The sequence below is a fragment of the Pleurodeles waltl genome, chromosome 3_1 (assembly GCF_031143425.1).
Source record: "Pleurodeles waltl isolate 20211129_DDA chromosome 3_1, aPleWal1.hap1.20221129, whole genome shotgun sequence".
In the NCBI taxonomy this organism is placed as follows: Eukaryota; Metazoa; Chordata; class Amphibia; order Caudata; family Salamandridae; genus Pleurodeles; species Pleurodeles waltl.
The window spans coordinates 1,825,755,757-1,825,783,521 of NC_090440.1; the positions used below are offsets into that span (position 1 = coordinate 1,825,755,757).

A 27,765-nucleotide genomic window follows, 5' to 3' on the forward strand; every position below is an offset into this window, starting at 1 on the left:
TAGAGTATGTAGAGCTCTTTCTGTCATTGATTGTGGTTTTTGGGAAGAAAACTGGCAGTTCTATTGTCTGAATAATATGAAATTCCGAAATGATTTTTGGAAGAAAGTTTGGATTTGTTCTTAATACAATCTTTTCTTTATGAACCTGAAATAAAGTTTCTTCTAAAGTTAGTGCCTGTAGTTCACTAACACACCCGAGAGATGTGATAGCAATTAAGAATGCTACTTTCCATGACAGGTACTGTAATGGGCATGAATGCTCAAACGGTGGAGCGATGAGTCTTGTGAGTACAATGTTTAAGTTCCAAGATGGAACTGAAGGAATCCTTGGTGGAATTATCCTTTTTAATCCTTCCATAAATGCTTTGATAACTGGAATTCTAAACAGTGAAGTATGTTGTCTGTTTTGCAGATATGCAGCTATAGCGGCTAAATGTAAACAAATAGATGTGTAGGCTAAATTTGCCTTTTATAAATGTAATAAATATTGTACAATGCCCTGTACTGTTGGTTGAAGAGGGTCAATGTTTTTTGTTTGAGAATAATAAACAAAATGTTTCCACTTTGCTGCATAGCACTGCCTAGTGGTAGGTTTGCGTGCTTGTTATAGGATATCCATACATTTTTTGTAGTAAATGTAAATATAAAAATTCTATGACTTCAGAAGCCATATCAACAGGTTGACTAATTTTGGATTTGGATGTCTTATTCGTTCCTGTTTCAGTGTTAGAAGATCTGGTCAGTTCTGAAGTTTTTGATGAGGAACAACAGAGTTCCAGAAGTGTGGTGTACCGTGGTTGACGTGCCATGTAGGAGCCACTAAGATCAGGTTGAGGAAAGATTGTTTTATCTTCATACCAGGAATGTTAAGAGTGGGAGGGGGTGGGGGAAGCGTAAGCAAATATCCCTGACCAACTCATCCATAGAGAATTACCTTTGGACTGAGGGTGTGGGTACCTGGAGGCGAAGTTTGGGCATTTTTTGTTTTGTTGAGAACAGATCTATTTGAGGTGTTCCCCACTTTGTGAAGTACTGTTGAAGGACTTGTGGGTGGAATTCCCACTTGTGTGTTTGTTAATGCATCCTGCTTCGCAGGTCTGATAACTGGTTGTCTGTGCCTCGGAGATATTATGCCACTATGTGAATATGGTGACGAATCACCCATTTCCACAGTGATTGTGTTAACTGGGACAGTTGTTGAGACTGTGCCCCCCTCTGTTTTTGAAGATAGTACATGGCGGTCACATTGTCAGTACGTATCAACACTGTTTTGTGTTGCAATTGTGATAGGAATGCCTTCACTGCAAAGAATATTGCTTGTAGTTCGAGGTAATTGATGTGAAGAGACCAGTGAGTGTCGGCCCATATTCCCTGAACTGTTAGGTTGAGGAGATAAGTTCTCCACCCGTTGCTTGAGGCATCTGTTGTGAGAGTAATCTGAGGCACAGAGTCTACGATGGGCCACCCTTTTAAGAAGTTTGTGGTATTCTACCAATGTAGCGAGAGATAAGTCTGACGGTCCAACAACACAAAGACCACTGACAAGAGAGACACTGTTGAAGAGGACGCATATGAAGACTAGCATGAGGCACTATGGCAATACAAGATGCCATTATGCCTAACAGTTTCATCACAGTTCTTACTGTGTATGTTTGGTTCTATTTTAATGTTGCAATTAATGTCTGAAAGTCCTAGATCCTGTTTTGGTTGGAAAATGCTATTCCTAATTGTGTATTTGGGATAGCTCCTAGGTATGGTTGTGTTTGCAGAGGTTGAAGGTGGGACTTGAGGTAGTTTATGGTGAATCCTAGAGAATGTAGGAGGCGTACTGTAGTTTGAGTATCTTTTTGACACTGAGGGAATGAATTGGCTTTGATTAGACAATCGTCCTGATAAGGAAAAACATGAATTTGTTTTCTTCTAAGATGTGCTGCCACTACTGCAAGGCATTTTGTGAATACTCTGTGAGCAGTTGTGACTCTGAAGGTTAACACTTTGAATTGGTAATGTTTTTCTGCAACAAACAACCTTAGGTATTTTCTGTGTGCTGAATGAATGGGAATGTGAAAGTAAGCATCATTTAGATCTAGGACTGTCATGAAGTCTTCTATTTGTAAAAGCGGAATAACATCCTCAAGAGTGACCATGTGAAAATGTTCTGATAGAATGGAGTATTTTAAGGGGCTGAGATCCAGTATTGGTCTGAGAGACCCATCTTTCTTGGCAATTAGAAAATACAGGGAGTAAACTCCTGTTCCTTGGTATTGTAATGGTACTGGTTCTATAGCCCCTTTTAGAAGAAGGGAATTCACTTATTTGAGAAGGATTAGATGATCTTGTGACAGCTTGTGTGTACGAGGGGGTATACTTGGTGGAGTGGAAATAAGCTCCAGACAATAACCATTTTGGATAATTTGACGTACCTATTATTCTGTGGTGATTTGAATCTACTGGGGGTAAAACAGTTGTAACCTTCCCCCTACAGGAGTGATGTGGTTTAATGTTGCATTTGTTGAGTCATTGTTTAGAGACTGAGGAGAAACCTCTAGAGGAAGATGATTTTCCTCTTCCTTTGGTATTGTTTCCTCTATATGACCCTCTGAAATAAGCTCTGGTGTATTGCGAGGTGGGTTTAGTTTGACTTGTGCTTGGTTCTTGGAATGATGGCCGGAATCGTTTTACTAAACCCTACACTATGAAAATTACTTCTGTGTGTGCTCGCTTGCACAGCTCCCATGGTTCTGGCATTTTGAGTTTCCTTGTTTAATTTTTCAAGTATGGTATCCACCTGTGGACCAAATTAATGCTCTTTATCAAAGGGCATATTTAGAACTGCCTGTTGTACTTCTTGTTTGAAGCCTGAACATCTAAGCCATGCATGGCGTCTTATGATGACACTTGAGATATTGTTTGTCCCTCACTTACAATCTCTACCCCTCTTTTATGATGTTCCTCTGGTAGGTATTGTAAAAGTTCCTCCATAGCATCTCAATGAGCTCTTTCATATCTGGAGAGTAGAGCTTGAGCACTGGCAATTCACCAATGATTAGCCACTTGAGCTGCTACTCTCTTCCCTGCAGCATCACATTTTTTACTTTCTTTGTCAGGAGGGGGTGTCTCTCCTGTTGATTGGCTATTAGCTCTTTTCCTTGCAGTAGATCCCACAAAAGAGTCTGGAGAAATTTGTATCTTTGTATATAGAGGATCAGTGGGTGCAGCTTTATACTTTATCAACTCTAGGGCTGATAATCCTTGCTCTAACAGGGTCTTTAAATATTTCATCTACATGTCTAATCATTCCTGGTAACATTGGAAGAAATTGGCTTTCTTTGTGTGTTGCACCAAGGGTGTCAAAAAGTATTCCTCTATGGGGTCAGTGTATATATTTACATTGTTACATGCTGTTGCCTTTGCTATCACTTATTGGTATGATGAAGAATTCTCTGGAGGTGAAGGTCTGGCTGGGTAAAGATCCAGATCAGTCGGTGTAATGTGATCTGGATAAATACTCAGCCCATGAGACTTGCTTGTCTAATGTATCCCCTATATCTTGTGACCCCCAAGGTGGTTAACTAGGTGGTGTGAATACTAAATGAGTAGGAGATGTTGGGGAGAGGCAAGTTAAGGGGGAGATGTGGAGGTATGAGAAGAAGTCTTTTCTTAAGCAGTCTTCTTTGGAGGTGCAGAGGAATCAAGATTTTCTTCAAAAGTAAATTTCCTCTTTAGAGGTGGTGGAGGTGATGCTATAAACCGCCCAGTTCCTTGCTGAATCTGAAGTCGGCGCTGTCTAGCGTCCAAAATTGATTCCACCTGTGGTATAGGGGATGTTACAGACTGGCCAGAGTCAGTTTGAGCCTTTGGAGTTTTTTTTTCGGTTTCAAAGATTTTTGCAGATCGAAAATTTATGGTGCCCGAAATTATTGCCGTTAGATGTTCCCTTTTCGGTGTTGAAGCAGTCGGTACCAAAACAGCGTACAGTTTTTGTTTTGTCAGTGCTGAAATGGAACTACTGGAGGTCGATGCCAAAGACATTGGCTTTTTTCAGTGCCTAGCTGGTATGCGGGGTATCCACATTTTCTCACCTCCGACCATGGCTGGGATGCAGTGGCGGACTGGTGACCTCTTGTTTTATCCAAAATGAAAGGGGGCTTTTTACTTACACTTTGTGCTGGCTGAAAAGGTGGACACACTGTTTGACTGCACATCAGAGTCCGAATCTTGGACGGAGAAGTCCCCCTCTTGCTCTACATCTTCCTGTGCATGCTCTTCTCCGAAGATGTGTGGTGTATCTTCTGTCTGTCGGGATGCCATTTTCATCCGACGTGCCCTTCGGTCTCTAAGTGTTTTGTTCAATTGAAAAGAATGGAACAGTCACAGGTCTGATTGCTGTGGTCAGGTGAAAGACACAAATTACCCACCTGGAGTTGGTTGGTGTGTGGAAATTTGAAATGGCATTGATGGCAGAACCGAAATGGAGTACGTTCCATCAGAGCTGCATTGTTTGATAGCCTCACACCACATGGAAGAGGTAGTCCCGATGAGGGCATGACCGGGCCTTTCTGCCCTGAAAGGTCTGAAAAATTTGATTGAGAGTGTAGAAAAAGGGACAAGGAGTTGAATATTAAAGACTACGCGTTCGGAAACAATACCGATGACAATAGAAAGAGTCCCGTTATAGGCTGTTTGAAGCCGAGAACTCATAGCGAGAGGGACATATGTCTGAACGAGACGGCGGAGAAAAACAAAGGACTCTATACCCATGCGCAGTATCACCGAGAGAAGGAGTCACTCGATCCCATGACTCGAAAACTTTATTCGAACAAAAACACGTTGTACTACTCCGAACAACAATAGATGGCGAGCTTATGCACAGCATGTATATCTACAGCTACACATGCCAACTGAATAATTATTTGTTTGGACATATAGTAAAATAATGTCTAGTATGCTCTGGCACACTCCAAAATTGCCAGTGCAAAATACTTTATAAAGCTTGGGACCCACAATAAGTTTGCTAAAGGATCCAATGGACGTGAGAATTAAAGTGAAGGTGGATATGGTGATATGGGTATGCCATAAGAACCATTACAGGAAATCAATAAACTACACATGCTCCTATAATTCAGTATACGTTATTAAATCTGGAATCCCATAAAGGAGCAAAATCAAACACAAACCGTCATAGTCTTGACTTCCAATATCATTTGTGACCTGGCTGCTTCCATTTGCAAAACACAATCATGCAGAATAATTAAAGTAAAGTACATAGCTCAAACACAGACAAAAGTACACATGCAGCAGGCTCAATGAAAACCTTAACAGTTGTCTCCAATAAAATGCACACCTTCCTGAATTTTTCATAATAAAATTAGTCCTTTTAGTATGAAACATGTTAACAAGTTTAAGAACACGTTTGAGTTAAATCAGCTCTTAAACTTTGAGCAGTAAAATCATGCACCTATGAGTTATATTAGATGTTAATCCTCACTACGTTTTAGGACTGGGAGTGTTAGTTATAATAAAGGGGCACTGGATGTACAGTATGCATATAGTACCTTCAATCCAAGCCAGTAAGCCCAAATAACAGCAAAAGCATGTTTATTTCTAGCCTCTTCTTTCAGACGTCTCAGTTCCCTTCGCGCCTGTAGTGCATTTGAAAATAGCATTAAAAATCTCACGGAAGAAAAACATTACTGTTGACTCCATTTGTGAGACACTAAAAAACATGTTAGTTACTAAAAACATATAAGTCAAGTGAAGTGGTTCTGGGTGAAGCATTTGAAAGCAACTGAGCACTGGGAAACAATGCAAGTCAAGAATGCAATGTCATCCAAAGGTCAGGACACAACCCTTCCTTGGATCCACATGCCTCCAGGAAACTTTCAATGAACCTGCAGGAGCGTTTCCCACCAATCCTACTACATGTAAAAGGATGGGTGACAATTATGTAACTTTAGTTAGCAAGATGGCTAGTTAACCTAAATGTTCACCTCTAACATCTGCAGTGATCTTAAGGTTACACATTTGCCATCTGTCCAAAGTCTTAAGATTGAGTACCATTAATCTGGGTGTAGTACTAAAGTATATTTATTTGCAGTACTGAGGAATGGCAAAAGTGAAGGATGAAACGCTATAAAAGAAATAGGTTATTACATTCCGTAAGTCCAATGTTCTAGGAGAAATGCATGAGGGGATATTTTCTAAACATATTCTATCCTTAGCTAATAATTGGTGTACAGAAGGACACAGAATACTGGGATTTCATGTGATCTCCATCTTAATAAGATAATGTTTGTAAGACAAGAGATTTCTGTACCACTTGTATTGTGTATTAGCTGTTATTAGATAACTATCTGGTTGAGCAGAACACTCAAGACCACAAGAACACTCCACCTCTCCTAAGTTCAGTGTTAAACCCATAGACCAGCTGCATCTTGAGTTGACTGCGGGTTAGAAAAGTGTCAAAATGAGAATCCTACTCACATAGTGAGAGAATGACGAACAGATCTATAACACCATTTCACCACCTACAGCACTAGAAAAAAGAAACAGCTTTTAGAAGCTCCGTACCTGTGTACCATGCCAATATGCCGCAATAGTTGTCACAGCTTCTTTGCACCTCTTCTGATGCTTTAGTTCCCGTAAAATCTTTCGGGCCTATGGAGAACCAATTAAGAAAGGGATTATTATAATTTTTTTAATTCAGTGATCGCAAGCACTAACCAAGTTGAAAATGTCCTTCCAATGTGAGTAATATTTGACAGTTTTGGTATCCCTCGGTTTCACATGCTTTGATTGGGAAGAGAATCACCAGTATATTTTCACCAGTGGTTCTGGAACAATTTTCAAAATGGGGGTGTTGTCATCAATGTTACACCACTCAATTCACAGGAACTGTGAGAAATCCAAGCATCACACAAGCAGGTGCAGCAAATGAGCCTTGTCTATTCAACAAGAGAGCATAATGGTGAAGTATATAACAGGTGATGAACAGGTGAATTAAGGAGCACATTCTTGCCAATAGATCGCTAAAAATATATAAGTAGCACATTTTCCATTGAATTGGCAACAAACTTTGCACAGACAGTTTTACTAATAAAATGTAGCACATAAACAGTGTTTGGAAATCAGCAAATATTTGTTATTTGCTCATCAACAAATGAAGTGTCCTGTTTGTTTCCATCACGGTTTGGAATTACCAAAAAAAGTGCAGAATTTCTGCTTTCTCAAATTCTAAGATATTTTGAAATATGTGTACAGTTCACTTATATGTATTTAGATGTTGTTGAAAATAAAAATATCTTGTTTCCTTTCCTGCCATGCCAGTATTAATGCCACATCATTCACTTTACAAAATCCTCTGACTTTGCAATCAGAGAATGAAAAGTAACACAAGCCTTCATGTTAAAAGAGTAAGCAGCACTCTGTTAGAAGACAGTCTTACATTTGACCTCTGTCTTAGAAAGCACAGCAAATGTGACAACATAAAAACTGAATTTACAGGCATCTTTATTGGTCTGGCATGGTTAGTTATTTTGAAGGTGCTGTAGCACTCCAGCACCCCTACTTCAAGCACCTATGCATTTTACTAGTATTAGGTGATCACATCTCAAAGTTCTCTCTCCATCTAACTATTGCTTTTTCTGCTTTAATGAGGTTATAATTATGCTTAACCTTTTGCACATGAGATGATTATAGCGGATAACTTTAGTTACAGGTAAGTGTTGTGCTTACAATTTACACTGAGGGGCGATGCCTTTAGAAAGAGAAAATGTTGGACACTAATGTTGCCCGATAAAGGTGATGTGCCTTTGCATCAGCTGGTGGTCTCACATGGAAAGAAGTATGGGCACATGTTCTTTGTGGAACTCACGCTGCTTCCACTCTAGCCTATGTTAATTTTGGTCAATAACATGACTTGTAACTGGTCCACCTAACCTAGCTTACCCTATGCGGTGACCAGGGCAGACTATAAAGACCCTGGCCTATGTCATCTGTTCATCTGTATCACCAAGCTTGATTTTGCCTTTCTGAAGGGAATCCTTTCGATCCACCAGTGTCAAACATTGAAAATGAAGGTTTGTATATTTAGAAAGCTTGAGGACAAAAAAGTGACTGTATATCATGTTCAGATGCTCCATTAGGCTAAATTTCCTCTCTAGAGATGTTTAATAAAAGAATTGTTTTATGACTCTCCCAATCTCTTTCCACATAACAGAGCCTGATTATAACTTTACTTCTTATGTACACCACAATGTTCATACTGCATCAGGTGAAGGAGTGCCTCAATGAAGCACTTCATAAATTACAAGCCGGCTTCAGGGAGCTGTTGAGTGTACGCGTTGGATAAATTGCTGTAGTAGTGAGGGAGAAAATCATAGATGTGTGCAGTTACTGAAAACTATGATAGCCTATCCTTTAAGAGCTGCTGAAAGCAGATCAGAGTTGGCTCAGTCAAGAGAGAGGTAAAGAGTCCAATCTACACACAGACTGTAAAATTAATGTAAGAATTGTCCAACAAAATCCACCAAATAGTCTCACAATGATGACCAGAAGTGACTAAAGTACGCATGCAATGCCATCAAGAAGACCACCTACTGCAGCAGTAGCTACCTGCTTCATAATGATGGCTTCCCAGCATGTGGACGCAAGTCTTTCCATGCAGGGAAGCAAATGCGTTTGCAAAAAGAATGGCTGTCAAAGAGAACTAGACTGCACCATGGTGATATACCTGCAGAAAGAGGATCAGTCAGAAGAGTGAGACAATAATGAAGGCATCTAAAAGTCACTGAAAGAAGAAATACAAGATAAGGAACAAGCATTGGCAAAGCCAATGGGTCTCTCCTTAGAGACCTATTAGCTCTGCCAATGTATTTTCTTCCATGTTTTACAGCATAAAAACATATGCTATACAGCAAAAAGAGTATGTTAAAAAAATCAAAAAATAAGTATGATGACAGATGCTGGGCAGTGTCATTTTGCAGGCTCATGCATGCATTAAGTAGCCATGCACATGTCTACAAAATGAGGAAGCCTAACACCCATGTCATTTGCTTTTTTTTGTAAAATGATTGAGGTCCAGGTAGTGGGGTAAGGGCAGCAAGGTGGTGGTGGTAGGGGGGTGGGGGCTTCAGGGGAATATGAAAGGGGTGAGAAGCACATTGAGACAGGAGAGCAACATGGAGGAGAGCCAAGGGGCAAAGAAACATGCAGACGAGCAAGCGCAACACGGAAGGGCACTGAAGCACATGAGCGAGAGAGGGCAACATTAAAATGGAGAGCAACATGAGCATGGGTGGGGCTGAGAGAGCAACATGGATCACAGAGGTGTGAGCAGAGAAAACATGAGGGAGACAGCACAGTAACATATGCCCTCTCATTGAGAGCTTAAAAAAAAAGAAAAGAAAAAAGTGGCTCCTGAAATGCAAGCAGAGGCAGGACGCAAGTACTTTCGCCATGCGCCAGGGCAGGAGAAAACACAAGAGGAGGAAGAGAAGCCCACACTTGGAAACAAATAAGCAAGCAAATGAGTGACAAGAAAGCCTTACCAACGGTAAGCTATAAGGGAGGTGCTAAGCCCACTCTAAGCTATCAAAATGTATGCGAGCGACAGCACATATGCTGGCCAGAGGAGACCTAAAAAAAGAAATGTTTACTTACCCGTTGGTGTAGTTCTGCAGCTCGAAGAATTTTCTGGACGCACATGGTGTGCATTATTCCTCAACCTAGTAGGTGGGTCCAGATTTGTCTCTCTAGTCTTATTTTTCCTAGGCATCATGAACCCTTTTTTGCCATGTCCTTCCTCCTGTGATGTGAAGATGTATACCTCAGAAACCCACTGTGTGGTCACTATCTTTAGATTCTCTTTACTTCTTGGCAACTTTAATACACTTTGAGCCTGTTTTCTTTGACCTTGCTGCCTTCACCTCTCTGAGTCAAATCTCCTAATTTCTGGGGAGACACAAGGGTTCTATGAGAATCCAGGACATGCTCTAGGCTTTAAAACTACTCCTACAATTTCACTTTACAGTGTCAACATTTTCTAGATTCAGGTGCTGTACACAGATTCTGTAGCTGAATTCTCCCTCATTTGGATGCTGGGTTGGAATGAGTGTTTTAGTGCTTTCTGTTTCATCTGCGCTTCCTTGTTAGCTTGAAGGTATGTGTTGGACCTGACCTTTTTTGAAGGGTTATCCCCAAACTTTTTGCCTTCTTCTTCCTAGTTCTTCTGACCTGTTTTTGTTGGCTTTAGGACCCTGGGCACTTTACCACTGCTAACCAGTGCTAAAGGGCATAGGCTCTCTATCTAAAATGTATTGGTGATTGGTTTATCCATGATTGGCATAACTGATTTACTAGTAAGTCCTTAGTAAAGTGCAATGTGTGTGCCCAGGGCCTGTAAATTAAACACTACTAATGGGCCTGCAGTACTGATTGTGCCACCCATGAGTAGCCCCGTAAACCTGTCTCAGACCTGCCGTGTGTGTGTGTGTAGTCAAACTGCCATTTCGATCTGGGATGTGCACCCACCTGCCATGCCCAAACTTTCCCTTTTACTACATGTAAGTCACCCCTAAAGTAGGCCCAAGGCAGCCCCATGGGCACGATGCAGTGTATTTAAAAAGTAGGACATGTAATGGTGTTTTTCACATGTCCGGATAGTGAAATACTGCTAAATTTGTTTTTCACTATTGCAAGGACTATCTCTGCAATATGTTGACATGGGGATTGCCTTGAAATATCTTTTAAACGTAATTTCCCCATTGAGAGCAGATAGAGATATGGAGTTTGGGGTATCTGAACTCACAATTTAAAAATACATCTTTTGGTGAAGTTGGTTCTTGAAATATAAGTTTGAAAATGTCAGTTTTAGAAAGTGAGCATTTTCCTGCTTAACCATTCTGTGCCTCTGCCTGTCTGCTGAATACACATCTGGGTCAAGATGATAGTTGGGCTGTTTGTGTATTCATTCTAGAAAGTCACACAAAGGGAGCTGAGGCGTGCCCTGCATATCCTGATGGCCCATCACCAGGCTGATGAGTCTTATTGATCAAGAGTGGTGGGAAGAGCTGACACCTGCACCTGAATAGGGTTGTGTCTGTCATCACACAAAGCAGTTTCTAACCCCCTATAATTGCACTAAAAAGACTTCTCTTTGAAGTCTGCCTACTTCAAAGAAAGAAATGGGTATAAATACTGGACCTCTGATACCACATAGTTCGAACACTTCTGGACTGCAGACATTCTGCCAGGAAGAAGAGCTGGATACTGTAGGAGAGACCGCTACTCTGCATGTTGCTTTGTTGTGCTGGCCTGCTGCTTCTGTCCTGGGACTTAATCTGCTAGCATCTGGGCTTCCTTGCTGACAAGCCCTGTCCTGTCCTGTCAAGTGGTGCCAAATCCACTTCTTGGCCCTTGGAGGTTTCTGGTACTACAAGGAGAAATTCCACACAGCGTCTCAAAGCGTCATTCCCAACCGACATCACTGTAAGGATTTGATGCATCGCCGCTGCCAGCACCGTAGCGTGGTTCCTGTTTGACTCGTTAATCGTGATTTTCAACACAAGCCTCAACTTTTCATTGCAGCGCGTCAGAAGAACCACCGCTACGTGAATTTCAAGCACTATATTACCGAAGTCTGTGACGCACCGCCTGGACTCCGAAGCAGCCGCTGCTTCATCAAGGAGAGAACGCTGCATTGCAGCTTGATATGTGACTCATCACAGATGCATCATCCTTGGGTGCCACTTTCTTCATCAACACCACAGTAAGGAACCACCACGTCATGCCACAAACAACGCATCACCCACCCTGCAACAGTAAGGAACCAACACATCAGCTCCCCTGCAACAGTAAGGAACCAACGCATCTTTGGCTCTTTTAATGCATCACCTCCCTTGTGGCCCGCATCATGTTTGTTTTTTTACGCATCTCAGGTACTTTGCCTCAGTCATGCGCCTCATTGATTACAAGGTACTACAATTACAATTAATCTTTCAAAATTGATGTCCTTGCTTGTGTATGTTGGATTTTTGTTTTGGTCTTTTGTATTCCGATAAATATTAGCTATTTCTCAAAAGTGTGTGTGTGTGTGTGTGTGCCCCCCCACCAGAGATAAGCCTGAGGGCTTCAGTCAATCTACCATGGAGGGTGAGCATGGGTTATCTTAGCTGTGTGGCTCCCTTACTCAGACTAGATTGAGGATCCCCATTTCTAACACTACGTATTGATGACCATGGGGCTGCCATGCCAATGTCACCTATTGAAACGTTACTGATAAATGCCAATTTGGCTCCCTTTTTTTCTAAAGGGATACACTCTTGGGTCACTCCACCCCCAAGGCCACTCCTACTGCCTTATAGCATATCTGGATTTTTTGCACTGTCCTCCTTGTGTTAGTCCCCTTAGTGACTGGAGAGCCTTTAGTTGTAGATTCAAGGGAAATGAAAAACTAGCACCTTTTTCAGATTTTTTTTGTTGCTTTCAGGTAATGCAGTTTTTTCAACATCTTTATCATGTTATCCACTTACAATCACAACCTAGAGAGGCAAACCATGCCCCTTATTAAACCACAGTAATAATCAATCCATACCTACAAGATAGAATGCCCACATGCGGTTATCACATTACTTTGGCCATTTCCCACTTTCAAGTAATACATGACTGTGCTTATAACATCTAATGAGCCTAGAGCCCTTTCTGCTGGAGTCTTCAGTTGATGGAAAAAGGTAGATAGTTGAATTGTCTGATTGACATTAAAGTGTGAAATTACTTTTGAGAGGAAATATGGATTACGCTTCATGATCACTTTATCCTTATGCATCTGTAGATATGGCTATTTTGTTGCAATTGCCTGTATTACACCAATCCTATGCAGAGAAGTGACCGAGAAGAAAAAGTCTTTCTTGGGTGTTGTTTTGAGTCCTGCCGTATGCATAGTTTCAAACAGCGACTTCATTAGCTGATTTAATGCTATGTTTGAGTTTCACTTGGTGTGGGTAGCACCTTGTGAGTTATACTTTTTTTGCTCCCACTAAGAATCTTTGGACAACTGGAGTGCTGAAAATAATTCTCTGTACGTTGCGCCTTGTATATGCGACTAAGGCTGACAAATGTACCATTAATGATGTGTAAGAAAGGTTTTCATCTAAAAGATGTTAGGTATTTGACTACAGTATTGACTTGTATCCTAGTATAACTCCATCACTGTTAGACCTGTTCCACTGGCAAAATAATACTTTAATGTGGTTAGTGATCAACCCCTCTTGGGGCTTTCATGCAAGTTTGGGGAAGTTGTAGATGTCAGAATTCTATGTCTTCAGGAGTCACGCAGCTAAGTTGAGAATAACTAGTTCTAGGTACTACACCTTTCCTCTTTGTATTGGTAGCATGTCCTGAAAGGCAGGTAACTTTATCACCGTATCTTATGCAAAGGCTATCAAAATTAGAGTGATTGGTGCCTGCTGGCACTCAGCACTAACAATATCTATGGGTTAGCGCTTTACCATCATAACACGTGGTGTAGAAACCTGGACATGAAGTGTTACCATTTTATATTTCCTTCTTTTGAAAACCGATCTATTTGCAGTGTGCCCCACTCCTGGAAAACTATTATTTTACCACCTATTTGGGCGAAGCACTTAATTGACTGCTTAACCTGTATGCTTCTGTGTTTTAAACACCTCATATGAGTATGGTAATCATGTTTGCGTTTCTATGTAACCCCAATTCTTAACGTCCCGGGCTAGTTTGTACAGCGAGTATGACAGTACCTATCTGATTGTATTGTCCTTCTGGATTTGTACTGTTCTACCACTAATGAGCGTCTGAAAAGCCTTTACAGCCAGGAAGACCATCTTCAGTTCTAACCCATTTATGCATTTTACTGCTTCTATCAGGTTCCACATGCACCTAATGTTCAGCTTTTTAGAATGGATGCTATCTACCCTGTGTAGTACTCTATTGAAATTAGTCTGGCACCCAGGAATGTCTCCTTCTGTATTGGGGCTGATTTTTTTCTAGGTTCAGGAAGAATCCCAATCTGGTTAGTTTTTTGTTTTTTTTCCCATCTCTTCATTTATGCTTTCCTGGCATTGTGTGGGTGATTTCCCTTTCACCTGCCAAACCTTCCTGTAGGAGTGGATAAGTATCTCCACCTCCTCAAGTGAGCTGCTACTATTACAAGACACTTTGTGAAAATCCTTTGTGCTGATTGTATCCCAAAAGGAAATATCCTGAACAGATGATGATCTAGTTGATGATGAACTGGAAGTACCACCCCTGTGTCTACTGCTCATCAGCACATGCAGGTAAATGTCTTTGACGTCTATAGTTGCCATGCAATCCCCCTCCTTTCCAGGAGTGGGATGATTTATTGTACTGTAGCCACCTTGAACCTTTTTGTTTTGAAGAAGCTTTTCTGGAGTCAGAGGTCCAGAATTAGTCTGTGCCTAGTTTTGGCACCAGAAAGTAAATGAAGTAGACTCCCTAGTTTATCTCTTTTTTTGGTACCTACAATATTGTGTGCTTGATTAGAAGGTGTTTGACGAACTCTCGCAGGTTGACGTATTATTCTTTGTTGCAGGCTCTTATTCTTGGCCTGACTGCTGATGGTCTTTGCACTAGTTCTATACAATAATGATGTTGTGTTATGTGAAGTGTCCTTTTGTTGGAGGTGACTGCCCTGCGTTCTTTGAGGAATCCTCCCCTTCTGCCTCCTAATGGCATTGTATGTAGGAGGGCCTCCTTTGGCAAGTTGCTTTAGATCTGATGTCAGTCCCTATGGGATGAGACTTGCTCAAGCCCTGCCTCCAAAAGGCTGCCATGGTGTAGCTGGGTATTTTCACTGTAGTGCAGTGCTCTGTGCACTAGTCTGTGCTATAAAGGGTCTGTGGGGTGTGGCAGGCTGTGCCACTCCTTTGTGAGCATTCTCCTTCTGGGTGTGGCTCCTCTCTGGAAGGACCCTCTGAGCTTCAAGGATCCAATTGCTTTGCTATATCATTGCCCTTTTTCATCTGAGTGACTTGTTCACTGCTACACTAATGGGATTTCCTCATGTGACATGTCACTGGTGTCAGTTGCCCTCCTGATGAGAACATTGTAGATCACACTGCCACCAGGGGGAAGTCCCTCAAGGGTATGGATCAACCCTTTCCTCAATGTCTGTGTCGTCCTTTCACCCTTTCTGTGACGCATCTGTGTCTTGAAAGGAGCCATGCTTAATCTGATCTTCCGCTAGGATATGCCTCTTTGTAAAAAATACTATTGACTCTCTGTTGCAGATGGAGGGTCTGAGCTGTTGATTCCCTTGGCTTTTGCTTTTCTCAGTCCTTAAAGGAATTCGAAATCCCTTCTGTAAGTTGAACTCCTTTCTGCTTCAACCTCAAGATTTTTTTTACATACACATTTGCTTTCTGTTAAGCATCATGTGCCTTTCTCTTCAGCATTTAACTTCCTTTCCCTTGGCCTTCTCCCTCCCTTGTTTTCCTTCTAGAGTTGAGGTGGACTTAAGGGGTTTATCACCAATGGTGTCTTGACATGGACCTGTGTGGTTCCTTGTAGTTCAACTTATCTTTGACTGCCAATTGATTCGTTATCAAGAGAGCTTTAGAGGAATCCAACAGTCTCTGCTGAGTTCTAGGGCTCAAGTGTTGCTACCTGGTGTCGCTTTTGCTCTCCTTTCTTCGGTAGACTCTTCAGCACGTCCTCTTTTTCAGCCTCAATAACAACCTGCTCAGAGTCAGATTCTTCCCTCTCTGCCACCTCAGTTTCCTCAAGGTTCTTCTCTTCACTGAGCAGTCCCATGTATTTTAGAGAGGGTTGTTTATGCTGAGACTGTGTCATGGTATATGGCACCCACCTCTGCTTCTCTCAGTCTTCAAGGTCGTGGGGAGGGACTCCACATATGCACCTCAGCCCTCCAAGCTATGATCCTTTGGCAGACAAAAGGTTACATACCTTGTGGCTGTCCTTCTGAGTAAGCCTATGATGGCACTTTTGGCAGAAACTAAAAAGGGATATGCTCCATCCTTGATGCCTTTAACTTGTTGGTTGAGGAGTCTGTGGCCCTTTTGGTTGAGTCTCCCAGGAGAAAAAGAAAATATGAAATCTTTTTTTCATCTGTTTGTTGCTTTCCTTGATGTGTGCTGTAGATACTATATTTTCTTTCCTGTCTTTTCAGTTCTTTCTCAGTGTTTTCCTAAGTAACTTTTTTTCAACTCTTCCAAGACCCCATAGTTCTCTACTTTGCTTCCAGATCCAATGAAAAAAAACACAAAAAATGGGTACCATGCAGAGGGGCTCCTAGGGCATACATATTACATAAAAAGATGACGGACTAGGTACCAAATGGTCGATGGAGCCCAGGAAATAAATTAAAGGGCTACAAAGATGTTATTCTGAACCCAATCACTAGATGGCAGAATCATGCACAATGCTGGAATTCAGAGATGATTCACACTGCAAAACCAGAGCTACCTAGAGTCTGATGTGGTTCACAGAGTGAGAAAAGATTCACAGAGGGACAGGATATCCCAAATGCCAAGTCAACATACAGTGGGGAAGAAGTAAAAGCTCTGATCGACATTGAAGCAACCTTTAAAGAGTCGGCAGCAGACCAATTAAAAAAAAAGTGACAGAGGCCAAACCCTAACTGCAACAAGAAAAATATGCTTATTGTAGCTTTGAACAGATACTACTATAATGAGACCTGCAGATTAAGGCATGTACATGGAAAGCTAAAATCCAAGATATTCATCACTGAATCAAAAACAGGCATTCTTCTCAGTTGCTGAGCAGCTGAAGATCTAATTCACTACACATCAATCACTGTGCTGTTAAAATGAGTAAAGCAATTACACCTTAAAAGTAAGAAAGTGAAAATGCTCTTGGTTCAATCATACAATTGCATGCTGCATGCCACTCCTTCCCAAACATAGGTCCCATGCGAACTGTGCCACTGGAATCAAGCTACACCAGACTGACCAGCCCCAGTCAAGGCAAAACCAGTCTTGGGTTGCTTGTGTTCCAGTTCGGCGGACCAGGCATGGCATTTCAGCTGAACCGTTCCTACTGAAACCGGGTCAAGACTGATTTGCATATGACTGGGTACAAACTAAGGTGGCCTAATGGGCAAAAGAACAATAGGTTTGAAATCAACCCTGAGGGATTGCCAGTTGTTGGGCTCATTGTAAGCAATGCCCAATGTTCCTGGCCTTTACAGAAAACACTGGTGCTGAGTCATTTACCCAAACTTAAGGCAGGAGAAAAACCGTGATACAGTAAAACAAGAATGGCATCCTCAAAGAGCAAAAAATGAAAAGTCAGATGCACATCAAGAAGTGAAGAACTTCAGTGAATGTGTGGGCAGCATGCAGTGCAAACAACATAATATGTGCACGTGTACAGTTGATGGAATGAACCGGGATGATCTGTGGCATTGTGCACTTAAAAAGATGATGAAAAGACGCTACTGATAGATTTAATTACAGATAGCTACAACTGATTACATTAGAGCCCTTTCAGATGCCATCAATACCAGGAAACAACACACTTTATAGTCCTGTATAGCTCACTTACTACTAAATTACTGGATATTTTAAGATAAGTCAGTATGGAGGCAATAGTAACCTTACTCTTGGTGTGAACTTAAGGGAGCGGCCTAAAAATTGTGTAGAAAACTTCAAGTGCATAACAGGACCGCAGAAACCATAAGGAGCTAAACATGTCTAATTTTTTATATCAATGCCACTCAGTGCTTTATTTGTACTAGAATGAGTGACAGTGCCCAAAGTACTGAAACCCGTGGGTACAAATAAATGTCAGCCCATGGAGTACCAAGGCTGCATAGTATTGAAGCCACCTCTTTAATTGGCTACCAGACACTTCCCTTGATCTTACTCTTACAGGCTCCTCCTTACTCCCTTTTGTGGATGTTTTCTGTCTTTCCCTTCCTCCGCCATTTCACTTTTTCCATCTCTTGCTTTCCATAAATGTCTGATGCTGAAAAATAATTGTTGGTCCCCAAAAATACGTGTCAGTGCCCCCACAGGCAAACACCAGCTCAAATTAAGCACTGATGCTGCCCAACATTTAAATGACCTTAAACTTATCTCCTACATGAATAATACACCTGCGATAGGATGATTTAGACAATGGATGGCATGCGACCCTTACTGACGGTGGCAATGTGTCAAGCTTAGTCCCTCTGAAAAACATCAAAATGTCACTGTCACTTCAGGTATCTTAGGCTTCCCCTCAGTAGGCATCTTATTTAGTAACGTATTCTCCAACATGGCCCATGCCATCTGCAGGCAAAACAGGAAAACAATGACCCTATGACAACTTTGTCACCTAACCTTGTGACGGCTTGTAATACAAACAGGAGTGCCTCAAAGCTATGCAGGTTTTAGATCTATGCATCTTAGATATTTTTCAGGTCAACAAAATTGACTCAAAAGGAGGAAACACAATGCAAAGTCCCTAAAACAGAAAAAGATGTTTAAATGATTCTCCCTAAAATCACACAATGGGTTACTTTCAAAATTTAAAGCCTAGATATGTGTCATACAAACAAAAAAGCTGGGGTGCACTCTGGAAGGCTCATGTTGAAATAATGCAGAGGCGGCTTGTTAATTGAGTAGTTAGGCGGAGTTTTTGAAAATCCACAAGGTTCATGGACAGTGTGTTTGAAATAGCCCTCTGTTCAGGGTCACTTCCAAGTGTTTTGCCTTCCTCCTATTTTTGCCAGCTTTTTGCTTGTTGGCCTTAAGATTCTGTGCATTTTACCTCTGCTAACCAGTACTGAAGTGCTTGTGCTCACTCCCCTAAATGTGGTTTGATTGGCATACACCTGATTGGCCTGCTTATCTTACATGTACATCCCTTGCAGAGTGGTATACCATATAGCCAGGGCCTGTAAATTAAATGCTACCAGTGGGCGTGTAACCCACTTAAATAGCACTTTAAAACATTTTCAGGCCTGCCATTGCAGCCTGAAGGCAGTGTCCCACTGCCATGTTGACTTTGTATTCAAAACCTCTTGCCAAGTCTTAAAACTCCTCTTTAATTACATTTAAGTCACCCCTAAGGTAGGCCCTAGGTAGCCCATAGGGTAGGGCGCCGTGTAATCAAAAGGTAGAACATGTATGTTTAAGTTTTAACTGTCCCAGTAGTAAAACAAAAACTCCGAACATTATTTTTTATTACTGTGAGGCCTACCTCTCCCATCAATTAGCATAGGGGACTGCTTCCTACACTTATTAAACTGTAATTCCTAAAGGAGGGTAGGTACATATGGCATTTTGGGATCTATCAGCTTGTAAAAATAAACCCTCTTTAATAGTAAAGTCAAATTTATCATTACAGGTTTGAAAATGCAACTTTTAGGAAGTTGGCTTTTTCCCACTCTGTGTCTGCAGCCTGCCTTAGGTCACATGGGTGTAACTGACAGTTGAGACTTTGTGAATTCACCCCAAACAGTCACACAATGGTGGTATTAGCAGAGCCTGAACAGTATTTCCACTGGCAGGTGCACAGCCCCACTTGCACCTGAATAGGCTGTGCTCTGCCCAGCAAACAATAGGCTTAATGACCCTGTATTATCAGTGCAGCCAGCTATGAGCCAGGACATGGGAGGCACGGAACTCCTGGAACTTCAAACAACCTTTCTAGACTCCTCCTATACTCTGGCACCAGGGTATAAAAAAATAGGGCTCTCAGACGCACTCTTCAGCTCACTACTGGACCAGTGACAGGACACTCAGAAGTGTCTGCTGTTTCAACCTGCTGTGCACTCTGTCAGACTGCTGTTGTACCTGGAAGGACTGCTTTTCTGCTTCGAGTCTGCCTTAAACCCTCACAGGCCAGCCCTGCCGTTGACCTCTGCAACTTCACCTGCACCCAGGACTTCCAGAAGTGACACGAAGAGCTAGTTTTCTGGCCTCCTGTTCAGAGCCAAAGGGACATAACAGGTTCCCAAAGCAAAGAACTTACACAAAATTTGGCAAAAAAGTCCTTTGAGAACAAGGAGACCTTTTCAGAGACTTTGTCTTCAAATATTTTCTAAGTCTTAAGGTAAGCGCTGACCGAGTCCAATCCATTTTGTGTATCCAAACAGTGCCCCATCGCAGTCAGCCTTAATTTATGACTTTGCCCCGGTCTAGCACGACCAGATATTAATAGTTGGTCCTTTTTGCTTTTAAGCGCCATTTTCAACCTTATATGTTACAAATTCATACATACAGTTCTATTAATTGGATGTTGATGGTTTAGGCGTCAAATAATGTATCAAAAATGGTCTATTTTCTACATTGGTTTGGGATTTTTATTGTGTTTTCACTTAACTACTTGTGTGCTGCATACATACTTTACACATTGCCTACCAGTTAAGCCTGAGTGCTTTTTGTGCCAAGCTACCAATGGTTAAGCACAGGTCAATATAGGGACTTTTTGAGGTTCACTCTGCAAGAGATTGTGGCTGTTGACTGATCAGGGCCCACATCCCAGTCAACCAACAACCCAATTTCTCACAGTTTCCTGGCACAAAACTAATAAATAAAATATTGCAAAGTGGGTTTGCAAGTAACAAATGAGTTTAGAAGACCTTAGTCATGTTACACATATTATGTACAATTTCAAAATAAGTTAAATTGAACAGTAGCTAGTTATTATCCAATCAAATATATTCTTCCAATGTATTACGCAACTAAACTATGTATTCAGTGACTTACGTAAATATCTAATATAGCTTTATCTCACAGTGGCTAAATCCAAAAGTTAACTATAGAGTTCTTTACTTCTCAAATTAGACATGATCTTAAAAGTTAGGTACTGCATCACAAGAATGTGTTTTAGATTTTGGAAAGGAGTAGATTACCTAAAAATTAGACAAACAAGGGCTTACTTTGAAAACATGCATGTTGTATGTCTCATCGCTAGCTCATACTTTATGCTCTTTGAAATCAAATTAATGTCCAAATTGGCTTGAGTGTTTCAATGATTTATACAAAGGGGGGGGGGGGGGGGGGGTATTTAGCACTAAAATGAAATAAAACCCTGAAAACATTTTGGGGAAAAAACATCATTCTGTAAACAAAAACTCACCTTCCAACCTCTAATGTAAGACTGCACAACAATGGTGGAGCTCTTTATCCGACGGTATTTCTGTTGTTGCTGTATTGAAAAAAGTATGCAGTTTAGAAAACTTTTACAGTTTACATAATTCTAATATTATCAAATCATCAGTATAAAAAGAAACCTAAGTCTAGCACTGCTGATATGTACGTATGGAAAGCAAATCAGATTGTGGAAAGCAATACTTGCACAATAACATCATCTTCACTTTGTCTCTTGGCAATGGCCTAGCCGCAAGACTCATTCCTTTATTAGTAGAGATGTTGTGCTCTGAAATCATAAGGACTACAACAAGGTATGCAGGTCTGTGCCCAAATTCTACTTGTACCTTGAGTATGAGGCATGTATATGCCTCACAGCTCAACTCTTTCCTATTTTGAAGTTACAGTTATTCAAATGACTAGCAAATATCCTTGCCATGTCAATGCTTTGTCCCATCAGCAAACTGTGTAAAAGGCAATCATTTCTGGTAGTGTTTCAATCCTATTTTTAACTTGCTATACAAGTTTCAATAACAAATAACTGCTAGAGATGTTTGATGTCCTTTATTTCCAATTTAAGCATTATAAAGAACAGTACAAAAACATTTGACAATGACAATCCAAACTATAGTCCTACACACTGCATGACAAATGTACTTACAGAACTAGCACTTGAGATAACATAAGAATAATTTTTTACTATGTTCCTAATATGAGGGAAATCCTATTCTGTGAACTATTTCAGGAAATCTAACAAAACAAAGCACCAAAAAATATTCAGGAGGGCATAAAAGATTGTACAGCAGCACAGCATATTGTGTTAAGAGAAAAAGGGTTTAGTCTGTTAGAGTAGAAAGAGGGGGAAAAAGAGAAGTGTAGAATTAGTAGGAATATGTCAGTACAGTTATTAGGGTACTGTAATGGGAAGAGACAAAACAGCTGAAGGCTGGAGGAACAGACTGGAATAAATCAATACTAATGAAGAGCAGGAGCAAGAAAAGAGAGTAACCTGGGAGAGTGAAGAGGGCAGGAAGGGAAAACAGAAAAGGGCATAGGTGTTTTCTTCCAGAAAATGTGAACAAGGAATCGATACAATTCCAAAATGTTTTTTTTTTTTTTTAAACTGTCAGGACAAGGTCTGTTCATTAGGAAAAATGTGAGGAGACAAGTTTGTGAAGAATGTGTCTGCAAAACAGGCTTCCTTAAATGTCTTTCCCATTATATCACAAACAATATCAACCAGGACCCAAGGTGTTTTTCAAGAGGTCATTCGACTTGCACCACTCACTGTCTGTGCCACTTGCCAGTACCAACTCATCTAGTAATCATCACACTCCTACTAACGCAGCAACTTTACCACAACACACTGGTGTTATTGATATTTAAGTACATTTATTTGTAAACACACTGCTGATATTCTCACTTAATACTTAGACAAACAGATTCACCAACTGTCATACGAGCCAGTGTTGGGATCTCAATCAATCAATCAATCAGGGAATTTGTAAAGCACACTACTCACCCGTGAGGGTCTCAAGGCACTGAGGGGGGGCTGCTACTGCTCAAACAGCCGTGTCTTGAGATGTCTCCTGAAGGTATGGAGGTGCTTGGTCTGACACAGGTGGGTAGGAAGAGTGCTCCACGTCTTGGCGGCGAGGTGCGAGAACGGTCTGCCACCAGTGGTTGTTCTTCAGATGCGTGGGACGGTGGTGAGGGCAAGGTCAGAGGAGCGAAGCTGTCGGGTCGGATGTAGAAGGTGAGCCATCTCGAAGTATTCTGGTCCAGTGTTGTGCAGTGCCTTGTGAGTGAGAGTGAGGAGTTTGAACGTGATTCTCTTGTTGACGGGGAGCCAATGTAGGTCTCTCAGGTGGGCTGTGATGTGCCAGTGGTGGGGGATGTGCAGGATGAGCCATGCAGAGGCGTTCTGGATGCGTTGCAGTCTTTTCTGGAGTCTGGCCGTGGTTCCTGCATAGCGGGCATTGCCATAGTCTAGTTTACTGCTTACGAGGGCGTGGGTGACTGTTCTTCTGGTTTCAGTGGTGATCCATTTGTAGATCTTCCAAAGTATGCGGAGAGTGTTGAAGCAGGGGGAAGAGATGGCGTTGACTAGCTGAGTTATAGATAGTTAAGAGTCCAGGATGAACCCCATGTTGCGTGCATGGTTGGTGGGTGTCAGTGCAGTTCCTAGTGTGGCAGGCAACCAGGAGTCGTTCCATGTGGAGGGGGTGGAGCCAAAGATGAGGACCTCAGTCTTGTCGGAATTCAGTTTCAGGCAGCTGTTTTTCATCTATTCAGCGATGGCCTTCATTCCTTCGTGGAGGTTGGTCTTGGTGTCCTTGGTGAGGGAGAGGATCAGCTGGGTGTCATCGGTGTATGAGATGATGTTGAGGTTGTGAGATCGGGCGATGTTAGCGAGCAGAGCCATTTAGACGTTGAAGAGGGTCAGGCTGAGGGACAAACCCTGGGGTACGTGGCAGCAGATTTTGGTGGCTTCGGAATGGAGGGAGGCGGACTCTCTCCGAGTTCTGCGGGTGAGAAAGAAGGTGATCCAGTCCAGGGCTTTGTCGCAGATTCCTGCATCACTGAGGCATGTGTGTATGGTGTGGTGGCAGACTGTGTCGAACGCTGCAAAGAGGTCCAGGAGGATGAGCGCCAAAGTCTCGCCATTGTCCAGTATGGTTGGGATGTCGTCGGTGGTGGCGATGAGGGCAGTTTTGGTGATGTGGTTGCTATTGAATCTGGATTGAGATGGGTCCTCGAGGAAACGGGTCAGTTGTTTGTTGACAATTTTCTCTAAGACTTTTGCCGGGAAGGGGAGCAAGGAGATGGGCCATAAGTTCTTGAGGTCCTTCAAGTCTGCCTTAGGTTTCTTGAGGAGGGTGTTGATATCGGCATGTTTCCAGCTCCCTGGGAAGGTGGCGGACTTGAAGGAACTGTTGATGATCTTCCGGAGTAGGGGTGCGATAACTGAGCATGCTTTGTTGGTGATGTGGTGCGGGCAGGGGTTGAATGGTGAGCTGGAGTGGATGGTGTTCATGATTGAGGGTGTCGTTGACGTGGGTCCAGGAGAGCAGGAGGCTGGCGGGTGGTGAGTCTGTGGTTGATAGGGGGGTCTGATACTGAAGCTGTCTTGGATGTCTGCGACCTTGCGGTAGAAGAAGGTGGCTAGGGAGTGGCAGAGGTCTTGTGATGGCGGGATGTCATTGACGCTGGAGCCTGGGTTGGAGAACTCCTTCATGATGTTGAAGAGCTCCTTGTGGCTGTGTGTTTTGTTGTCGATGCGTTCTTTGAAGGCAGTTCTCTTGGTGGTTCGGATGAGTTGGTGGTGTCTGCGTATGTCATTCTTGAAGGCTTTGTGGTTGTCCAGTATCCAGACCTTGGCGGCACTTCTTTTCAAGTCTTTCGCATGTTTGCTTAGATTCTTGGAGGTCGGCGGTGAACCAGAAGGCCTTTCTGTTGGGGCGTCTGTTGGAAGGATTTTTGATCGAGGCGAGTAGATGGCAGAGTCGTCGATCCATTGCCAGAGGGTGCGGGCTGCTGTGTCTTTGTCGGTGGTGTCAATCAGTTGCCAGTGATGGTGTGTTGTGGGTTTCTCGAAGGAGAAGTGAATGCAGCGGTGGTTGCTTCAGTGGAGTTCTGTGGTGTGGCTGACGGAGACGTGTTTGCTGGCGGAGAAAATGGGGTCAAGCGTGTCCTGCGGAGTGGGTGGGTGTCGTGATGAGCTGTTTGAGGCCGAGGTTGGAGAGGTTGTCAAGCGGGGTGGTAGAGTTGTTATCGTTGGTGTTCTTGAGGTGGAAGTTCAGGTCCCCAAGGAGTATCTAGTCTCTGGATGCAAGAGCGTGTGTGCTGATGACATCGTTGATGGAGTCGCTGAACTGTTGTCAGGGGGCCGGAGGGTCTGTAAACGAGGGTCCCTCTGAGGGTGGTGTTTGGGTCAGTGTGGATCTAGAAGTGCAGGTGTTCAGCTGTGCTGAGGGTGTCTTTGGTGCTGATCATGATCCTGAGGGTGCTCTTGTGGACGATGGCGATGCCTCCTCCTGGTTTGTTGGAGCGGTCCGTGCGGGTGATCTTGTAGCCGTCCGGGATGGCTATGGCGATGTCGGGAGCGGAGGAGAGGTTCACCCAGCTCTTGTTCAGGAAGTCGACGTCTGGGGAAGCTGAGTCGAGTAGATTACAAAGTTCGACGGTGTGTTTGTGGACGGAGCAGGTGTTGAGTAGGATGCATCTGAGATCCAACCTTGGTGGGAGGGTCATTGGCGTGGAGGCTGGTGAAGGTGCAGTTCCAGCAGGAGAAGGGGACCGCGGTTGAGCTGCGGGGTGGCATGATGGCAGGTGGGTGAGCAGCTGGTGTTGAGGGCGTGGAGCGTGGTGTTGTAGCAAAGATAGGTGTAGCTGTGGTGGGGGTGCGAGAGCCAGGGGCTTGTATTTGGCGCGCCTTCACCGTGGCTGCACAGCAGCAGCCATTAAGTGGAGGGGGTGGGGAGGAGAGGACAGCTGGGAGGAAGATGCTGGGGCGAAAATGGTGAGAAAAAAGGGGCGGGCCGTGGGGGGACAGCAAGAGAGAGAGTGGAGGAAAAAGTGAAGAAGTAAAGCAAAAGTCAAAAGGAGCACAGTGGAGAGTGAACGGCAAAAAGGGGCACAAGGGGGCAGACACAGAAGAGAGCACACAGAGAGCAAAGCAGAGAAAAGGAGGAGAGAGGCAGAGTGCAGCCTAGTAGGAAAGCAGAGCTCTCCCACTAGACACCAAGGTTGAGGCGCAGGCAGAAGCCTGCGGGTGGAGGAGGGCCTCGGACTCCTGACAGGGGTCAGGAGTTCAGAGGATCAAGGGCTCTACTTAACAGGTGGAGCTACGGGAGGCAGAGCAGTTCACTGACCAGGTCAGTGGTATTGCTCAACATACAGCGCAGCGGCCACCATTAAGTAGGGGGGGGAGAGGACAGCTTAGAGGCGGGGGCGAACACGGCACGAAAAAAGGGGCAGGGCCTCGGGGCAGCCGGGCAGGGGAGAGAAAAAGGGTGGAGCGCAAGAGTGAGAGAGAGAGTGGAGGGAAAGCGAAGAAGTAAAGCAAAAGTCAAAAGGAGCACAGTGGAGAGCAAACAGCAAAAAGGGGCATAAGGGAGCAGACACGGAAGAGAGAGCACACAGAGTGAAGCAGAGAAATTGAGGAGAGAGGCAGAGGGCAGCGTAATAGGAAAGCAGAGCTCTCCCACTAGACACCAGGGATGAGGCGCAGGCAGAAGCCTGCGGGTGGAGGAGGGCCTCAAACTCCTGACATTGGTCAGGAGTTCAGTGGGACGATGGCTCTACTTAACAGGTGGAGCTACGGGAGGCAGAGCAGTTCACTGACCAGGGAACTAAGTGCTGGTGCTCAACACTGGCAAACACCAGCTCAAATTAAGCACTGATAGGATTCAACAGGATAGGTCTAATCTTCAAGCACCCATCTATCATCTCTCAAGTTGGTGAATGCTCCTTTTCTTTACAAGATTTGAAGTTTTTCAGGCTAAATTGTGCTAGTTAAACGTATCTTACAACAATAACATGTGTTCCAATTATTCTTAAGTGCCTGATAATTGACACTCTTATTTTAGCCAAACATTTTCACTGACAAAACAGCCTGATGTTATTCCTTAAATCATGAAGGATGTGTCACAAAATGTCATTTTTAAAAGGTGTTAGCCAGTATAGCACAGTACAGTGATTTAAGATCATCTTGCTTTTGAAAACTCATCAAGCGTTAAATATCTCTCTGTCCTATCATTCCTGTTTACTAAAAGTCATCCCACAGGGGACTGTTCTCATGTTTTCTATATAGAACAATACACAGAAAGAAACAACAAGTCATAGCTAGAATAGATGCCAAGCATATAGAGATACCAAACTATAAACAATGCATACAGATGAGACAAAAGTATCTTCCCTCTACACAAAAATTCCTCTCCCCTGCTGACCTCTTTGGTTATCATGGTAAGAACATAGATCACGATATATAGGGAAAAAATATACCCCTGGCTGCAAATTATAAGGGTATTGCAAGATACCAATAAATTCCATGCCCTCATAGAGGAACTAAAGTAAACAGAAAAATGATGGAAGGGATATTTAAATTAATGTCAGTCACTGGTAATTACCTGGGCCCCATCCCAGTCCATAGGTTTTTTGCCTATAATGTCACTTCAGATTAGACACAGCTTTGATGCTGCTCCAATAAGAACAGTGCAGTCCAAACTGTCAAACCAGGTCCTTTCTGAATCAGAACAAAAGCAACCCTAGTTGGGTTGTTTCAGTGGGATGCATCTTGGTTTCAGTGAAAGTAAACAAGGGACCCTGTCCCTATTGGACCAGGGTCAAGACTGATTTGCATATGGCTGGGTCCGAACTGTAATGGCATGGTGCGCAACTGAATGATGGTTTGGTAAGCTACTCAGAGTGACTGCCAGTGGTTAGAATTATTGCAAATGATCCTCCCATCACCTTTTGTTTGTTTCATATAGAGGAACAGGGCAGAAGGCAAAGTTCCTTAGGATCACTGAACACCAAGGTAACGTGCAATGTTCTTTAAATGTAAAGCAGAGGGTATTTTTCTTATAATACATGGTTACACCATCATCCTCACTTCAACCAGCCTCAATCCCTTGATGGCTTCCTCTTT

The 27,765-nt window shown here is 42.9% G+C and overlaps 1 protein-coding gene across 3 annotated transcripts in view; it reads right to left on the reverse strand.

Moving 5' to 3' along the window:
* Window positions 1–27,765, reverse strand: part of MYO1B (myosin IB) — a 678,894-nt gene that overhangs the window by 194,628 nt on the left and 456,501 nt on the right. For 2 of the 3 annotated variants that reach the window (XM_069225875.1, XM_069225874.1), the window contains exons 21-22: window positions 21,103–21,171; window positions 6,571–6,657 (exon numbers count right to left, since the gene is read on the reverse strand). In XM_069225875.1, the coding sequence (XP_069081976.1) occupies window positions 6,571–6,657; window positions 21,103–21,171 (156 nt within the window). Of the gene's footprint in view, window positions 1–5,555; window positions 5,643–6,570; window positions 6,658–21,102; window positions 21,172–27,765 lie in introns of all 3 variants that reach the window. The other variant, XM_069225873.1, reaches the window with a different exon arrangement.